Source organism: Nannobrachium achirus, assembly GCF_963921795.1.
Source record: "Nannobrachium achirus genome assembly, chromosome: 2".
NCBI lineage: Eukaryota > Metazoa > Chordata > Actinopteri > Myctophiformes > Myctophidae > Nannobrachium > Nannobrachium achirus.
Genome location: NC_137811.1, coordinates 52,641,538 through 52,649,435, shown reverse-complemented (window position 1 = coordinate 52,649,435; position 7,898 = coordinate 52,641,538). Strand labels below are relative to the sequence as shown.

The window sequence follows — 7,898 nt, the reverse complement described above, 5'->3', positions numbered from 1 at the left end:
TTAAGAAAACGTTTGAAAACATCATGGAGGTAACACCAACAACACCAGAGAAAGACAAAATAACGCCCCCAGAAATATTAAAAGGAGACATAACGCTTCCAGTAGGACATGTTATTGCTACTGCACCAAGGGAGCGGTTGCGCCACATCCGCTTTATCTCGCACTCATCGTTTCTATTTCCGTTTGCCAGACTGTATGCCGGGAGCATTTGCCCAAATCGCGGAGGCAACAGTCTGGCCTCGCGAGACTAGTTGGGGGGTATCTTGATGTAGCCTACAAATGACAGATGTTGGGACACTCTGTGGTACTTAAATACATATTTTATACCTGACATGACCTTTTGTGCATTTATTATAGTCTTGTCCATTTTGGGATTTTTTCCAATTTAGGGGGGTGTGATAGCAGCTTGATTGATTTTCATCCATTTCTTGCCAAGGTACCTTTCATTACACAGTTGGCTGTGAGATGTCTTATGTATGAGACATAAGCTTTTAGCTAAATTTACTATGTGTATTTTTCATTTTGCTGTGTGCCAATCACATACTGTACATTGAGGCGTTTTCTTCAACAAATTTGCTATATTTCACAATCTAAATTCACTTATGAGAATACAAAGGCACCAATACTTGTTTCAGATGTTAAGTAGATGTATTTATGACATTTGAGAAAGATTTTGTGTTGCCAAAATCAATATAGTACATTTTACAAGCAAAAACAGCAGCACAAGATTTTCGTTTTTTGTTATTCACTTTTATATACAAATCTGGCTGGTGACAAAAGTCGTGCAGGTTTCGTGCGGAGAACTTTTAACCCAAAGTCCAAAAGGGTATTGTCTATGCAAAAATGCATTGAATGAGTAGTGCCCAGACGTGGGAACGAAATTCATTTTCTAAGCACTTTTCCTTATAACGCAATACTGCCTAGTCCCCATATATTGAGGAGGCTATGCTTCCTGTACCCATGATCTGTATCATGACATTTTGTTGTCGAGTTTCCCAAGTTTGTGAATCTACACGTGTGTGTGTGTGTGTGTGTGTGTGTGTGTGTGTGTGTGTGTGTGTGTGTGTGTGTGTGTGTGTGTGTGTGTGTGTGTGTGTGTGTGTGTGTGTGTCATTTACATGTTTATTACATGTTTTCCTGAGTTTGTCCGGTATGGCTATAGGGGAGAGCGGGGTAAACTGAGACACTTTTTACATTTGCTCCCCTCTAGGCGAACTAAAAGATATATCAGTAAAAATGTACACATTTCCCAGTAATTTGGGATGTTTCCTAACAATGGAAGATATCAGAACATATTCAAGACAAAAGGCAGAGAAAATATGATTGTTTTAAAAAAAGTGGTCTTGTGTCTCAGTTTACCCCAGGACCGGGGTAAACTGAGACAGACCAGAGAAATCAACGGGGTAAAGTGATCCACTCACTTTTTTCACTTTAAAACTACCATAAAAACACAAAAACCCGGTTAACCAGGTTAAATATGCACAATACAAAAATGTACATAGCAGACATTCTTTTAATAGGGTTTGTCCTGTCATTTCCACCCATGTGTCAAATAATGTGACACATGGGCAGAAGGAAAAAACTAAAAACCCTATAAAAAATATATAGAAGGGTTTACCAAACTTTCCTCAGTTGATGCTTATGTAATTTTTCCTGTAGAATCTATTTCTGCAAAGTATATTGTTGTATTGTGCATAACTAATGAAATAATTGGCATATTTAGTCAAATGTAGTCAAATATGCTAATTATCTCATTAATTATGCACAATACAAAGAATATATATCAAAAATGGATTCTACAGGGGAAAATACATAAGAATCAACTGAGACTAGTTTGGTACACCCTTTAATCAGGTTTTTACAGCTTTCTCCATGTCTATCATGTTGGGATAATGTGAGATAGTGTCTCACTTTACCCAAAAGCAATTGTCTCACTTTACCCCACAGGGAAAAGGGATATTTTTATCAATTCAGGGTAATCTTCAGCTAGCATCTATCACATGGATTTATAAGTTGGTAGTTCATCAACATGTATGATATAAAATGTTCTCCCTGCATCAATTTGCTTTAACACAACAGCTGATTATGTTGACAGCAAGAAAAATTACTTTTACATGCAAAAAACTCATTTTTGTGAAAAAGCATGTTTTCTACAGCACTATCAGGTCTCTCTTTTCATGACAAGTGGGAAATTCAAGGGGCTTGAAAATATAATGGTCACATGACCACAAATGTGTTCCATTGCCAAGATAAATGAAGCGTCTCAGTTTACCCGGTGTCTCAGTTTACCCCGCTCAGAGGTATAATTCAACCTGCCTGTTGTTATGATGTTGGTCATGTTCATCCATGGTACAAACATCAGATATGTGCATAAAATGTAATAATTGTGGAGTTTAGACAAGAATTAATTATGTGGTTTTGCATATTCAGATTATACCCCTAAAATGGTATTCAGCTGGCCTTCTCAAACTGCTATCATACATTTTCTGGATGTCATACGAACAAAATTATACCGCATATGTTTTGTCCCTTTTGATGGCACCGACATCTCATCTAGCCCATGGACTATCAGTCGAGATTGCCGTTACCGTGGGTTCGTTCGTGACTCCCTCTCTCCCGGAGCTGTCCCTTTCAGCACCACAGTGTTGAGATCATTCGGAAGGGCGGTGCAGAAAGCTACGTGTTGCTGCGCAGCAACAGATAAGAGCGGATGGCTCGAGATGAGAGGGAGGAATACGCACGGAAGGAATTCCCTCGCTCAAACAAAAGAAGCGGCCGGGGCGTGTGTTGTTAGTATCCACGTCGGAGAACATGTACAACCATGTACAACCGACCGCGGCGTAACGAGCAGCTGATGAATGATTAAATTATATCCCACGACAGGCATCGGGTGTATGGAGGTGGAAGCGTACGTCTTTTAGAGAAAGAACATCGTGGTGACTGCCAGGAAACCCTTCCCTTCATCTCATCCAGCTGTAAGCACATCAGACAGAGGAAGAAGGGTCTAGCTGGAGTCAGGAGTCAAGCGACCACGCTCTCTCCGTCACCACAACTTGCTCACGAGTTCTGAACGAAATATCGGATGGTAAAATGCCACCAACTGAGTTAAGATGCAGGGACGTTTTGTAGATATCGTTGAATTGGTTCCACAGCAAAGTAAGTTTACGTCTTAATAGCCTATGTTGTAGCCTATCTTAAATTAATTAAATGTGTAGAACACTCGCTCTCCTCTGGATAGATGTGGGCGCAACAAGCTATACTCTGGTGTTTATCTCAAAGGCATTTCGCATGCGTTTAAATAAAGATCAAGTCCTAGTCTAGCCTTAGTTTTGATGGCAGTTGACGGCATGATTATAAGTATTTATACCTGCTTTTGTGCATGTGTGTGTGTGTGTGTGTGTGTGTGTGTGTGTGTGTGTGTGTGTGTGTGTGTGTGTGTGTGTGTGTGTGTGTGTGTGTGTGTGTGTGTGCGTACGTGCATGTGCTAAGGTCTGTTGACCCTCTCTTTACAGAAATGACTGGTCAAACCCTGGGGATGTTGGACAGTGAGTCTTACACTGGGGGAGATGTCGCCATCCGCATCAATGTCGGCGGCTTCAAGAAGAGTCTTCTGTCCAACACACTGTCCCGGTTCCCGGAGACAAGACTGGCACGCCTGCTCCTCTGTCAGTCCAAAGAGTCCATACTGGAGCTCTGTGACGACTACGATGACACAGAGAAGGAGTTTTACTTTGATAGGAACCCGGCACTGTTCCCATACGTGTTGAATTTCTACAATACAGGACGACTGCACGTCATGGCCGAGTTGTGTATTTTCTCATTCAGTCAGGAGATAGAGTACTGGGGCATCAACGAGTTCTTTATTGACTCCTGTTGCAGTAGCGCCTACCACTGCAGGAAGATGGACCCAGACCGAGGAGAAGACTGGGAAGACAGGAGCGAAGCAGGGAGTGCCACCTCGTCTTTTGACGAGCTGCTGGAGTTCTACAGTGACGCCACCAAGTTCGATAAGCAGCCTTTAGGAAGCGCACGGAGGCGCATGTGGCTGATGTTGGATAACCCTGGGTATTCCGTTGCCAGCCGCATTATCAGCATCCTCTCCATTGTGGTTGTACTGGGCTCAATCGCCACTATGTGTATGAACAGCATGACAGAGTTCAGCTTACTGGACAATGATGGGCAACCCACTGAAGATCCCCGGTTCGAGACTGTGGAACATTTTGGCATCGGCTGGTTCACGTTCGAGCTGGTTGGCAGGTTCGTAGTGGCGCCGGACCTCCTCCATTTCTTCGAGCACCCGTTAAATATGATAGATCTAGTGTCCATACTTCCCTTTTACATGACACTCGTCATCAACCTGGTTGCGGAGAGCAGCCCCGCACTGGCAAACCTGGGCCGGGTGGCACAAGTACTGCGGCTGATGAGGGTATTCCGCATCTTGAAGCTCGCCCGTCACTCCACGGGGCTGCGCTCCCTCGGCGCCACGCTCAGGAACAGCTACAAGGAAGTGGGGCTGCTGCTTCTCTATCTAGCTGTTGGGGTGTCATTTTTCTCTGTGATGGCCTACACCGTAGAGAAAGAGGACAGTGACGACCTCTCCACTATACCCTCATGTTGGTGGTGGGCCACAGTGAGCATGACAACGGTTGGGTATGGAGATGTGGTGCCGGTGTCCATTGCAGGCAAACTGACAGCCTCAGCGTGCATCCTTGCCGGAATCTTAGTGGTTGTGCTTCCGATTACGCTCATTTTCAATAAGTTCTCCCTCTTCTACAAGAGACAGAAACAACTGGAAATCGCAATGAGAAGCTGTGATTTCGACGAGGGGATAAAAGAAGTGCCCTCAGTTAACCTAAGGAACTATTACGCACACAAAGTAAAATCACTCATGGTGAGCTTGTCAAACATGAGCCGCAGTTCGCCGAGTGAACACAGTCTTAATGAGTCAATACACTGAAAGAATGTTATGAAATAATTCAGAACAAGGACAGCTGCAGTAAATATGAGAGGTTTTGTGTTAGAAGTTTGTTTATAACAAAGTCACAGAGCTGTCCGTGGTGCTGAATTGTCGGATTGAGAAACGCGGCTGCAAGAGATAAAAGATTATGTTTTGTTACATCCCATTAGGAGAGTCAGAATCTTGGATTTCGTCTCCTTAGCCTCCTTTACATGACAGCAACAAGAAAAAGAGCAAAACTAGCAATACAATAACAGTGAAAAGTATGATACATTATTGCACAATGTAAGGTGCCTTCCTTTGGGTGCTGTGTCACTATTATACAGTGTGTGCGTATATACATATATATATATGTATATACATATGTATATATATATATATATGTGTGTTTGTGTGTATATATATATACAGTATATGTATGTAAAATGACAAAATATAAAATGGCAGGTGCCTGTGTGTGGGATGTGTTTGATAATACAAATGGGGTGTGTGTGTGTGTGTGTGTGTGTGTGTGTGTGTGTGTGTGTGTGTGTGTGTGTGCGTGCGTGTGCACACGTGTGTGTGTGTGTGTGTGTGTGTGTGTGTGTGTGTGTGTGTGTGTGTGTGTGTGTGTGTGTGTGTGTGTGTGTGCGTGTGCGTGCGTGAGCACGCATGTGTGTATGTGTGTAAGTAACAGGCTACAGGCTGTTAGTGATCCTGCCTTAATAAATGTGCATATGTGTATAGTTGTTTGCATGTTTGTGCGTGCACATACAGTATATGCACAGCCACATCTGTGTGTGTGTGTGTGTGTGTGTGTGTGTGTGTGTGTGTGTGTGTGTGTGTGTGTGCGTGCGTGCGTACGTGCGTTCGTGCGTGCGTGCGTGCGTGCGTGCGTGCGTGCGTGCGTGCGTGCGTGCGTGTGTGTGTGTTTGTAAGTAACAGGCAACAGGCTGTTAGTGTCCATTGTTCATAAGCCTGGTTGCCTGGTGTAAAAAGCTGTCCCGGAGCCTGCTGGTCCAGGCCAGTGAAAAAGTCTGTGTTTAGGCTGGCTGGCCTCTTTGATAATTACTGACACATTGTATATATCCTAGATGGAGGGACGCTGACATCCACTGATACACTGAGCTGTCCGTGCCACCCTCTGCAGCACTTTGTGGTTGAGTTGCAGTGCCGTTCCCATGTGAGACGCATCTAGTCAGGATGCTGTCGGTTGTGACTCTGTAGAAGGCCCCTAGAATCAGACATTTTCAGCCGCTTAAGGTGAAAGAGGTGTTGCTGTGCCCTTTTCACCACATGGCCAGTGTGCTCGTCCCAGGTGAGGTCCTTGGTGAAGTGAACACAGTGGAACTTGAAGCTGCTGACTCTCTCTCCAACAGACCCATTGGTGATGGGCTCCAGCCACTCTCCTCCCTTCCTGTAGTCCATGATCAGCATCTTGGTCTTGTCGACATTTAGAAAGGTTGTTCTCCTGGAACCACTGTGTCAGGTGTGTGTCTTGACTTCTCTCCAGTAGACTATAGACCCTCCTCCCAATGGTCTGCCCCGCAGTAGCTCAGTGCAATAATGTATCAATCTATGTGTAAATAACAATATTGAAGCAAACTACGTCGTTCAACCATCTGATTAAAATATTACACTGTGCACTTATCGTTACTGCAGAGAATAGGCCAACTGTTCAAACAGGGAAATAGACTTTGTTTCAAAAAATAATAATCAAAAAGACAGGGGGTTCAGTAGTTGTTTACAGTCGTGAGCTGTGGTGTGTCACACGTTGATATAATCAAAGTATAGTTTACCATTCAGCTGTACTTGTGATCAAATGTGCCTGAAATATCCTATCTTATCTCTTATGAAAGAGTTTGATGTATTGTTGTAGTGTTGCAACAAGTTGACTTCAAATATGTAGTTGAAGCAAGTTATATTAAAGAAAATATCTATAATACTGCTTCATATTCTTACATGTAAACAGTGAGCTGGCTTGCCTACATTGACATGTGACTTGACATGTGTTACTGTACTTGTAAAGTAAAATGTGTATTATTGTAGTCCTGAGTCTTTTATATTGTGATAATTTGAAGGGGGGAAAAAGCTTGCGAGATTGTACATGACACAATTTCTAATGATATTTGACGGGTATGGAAACCACAACTTATAGCTACAGTACAATATTGAATAAATGTATATTCACCAATAGCATTTGTTTTTCTTTTTAGTTACATTACCATCATAATAGTCAAGCAACAGGTGTTTGTTATCAGTCAACCAGTTAACCATAATAAATTAAGTTATAACAATGTGCCATATGGTTTAGGAGGATTATTAAAATGTCATGTTGCGTTAGCATAGCATATAGCTTATATTAGCTTTGTATCTTTGTACATGAAACCAGCTCAACTTATTTGTAGCTGTTATACTGTAGCTTTTGTAGCAGCTACAAATGTCGAATGTATCTTGTCGCTGGCTTCCATTGAACATTAATGGTAGCCTGTGTCTTTGTATCTGCCAGCCAGAGTGAGTGCTGCTTAAATTAAGCATACACAAGAATCAAAACTGAGCTACTTAAAATAAATACTGCTATAATCTTTCCACTTAAACGACAACAGTCACAAATGGTTATCCTGCTGTTGTTAAATATATATTTTCTGCTCTCCAATCAGCTTATCTCCATGGTAGCAAGAAACCATAACATAAGTTCTCTATTGTTTTTTATAGAAAAAATTGTAGTATTTCAAGGGATACTAAATTTAGTACTTCAAGGGATAAAATAATCCCCCTCCCAACATTGAGTTTAAACATGTTGAAATCAGTTGTTCTCCTTTTGTGTCAGAGCAAAGTTAATCTGCTGCCCTGGTCAGCCTACTATTAATCATCAAAGGGATGGATGTGAAGTCACTGGCAACTATAAAGGCCAGTGACTGTATGCTTTCGACAAGTGTCACTCAATAATGATGTATTCATT

The 7,898-nt window shown here is 42.4% G+C and overlaps 1 protein-coding gene across 1 annotated transcript; it reads left to right on the top strand.

Annotated features, from left to right (window-relative positions):
• Nucleotides 1-3,514: 3,514 nt before the first annotated feature.
• Nucleotides 3,515-4,929, top strand: kcns2 (potassium voltage-gated channel modifier subfamily S member 2; the record flags this gene model as incomplete). Its single annotated transcript, XM_080742581.1, is given in 2 exon segments — nucleotides 3,515-4,856; nucleotides 4,859-4,929. Coding segments are annotated over 2 exon segments (1,413 nt in total).
• Nucleotides 4,930-7,898: the final 2,969 nt, after the last annotated feature.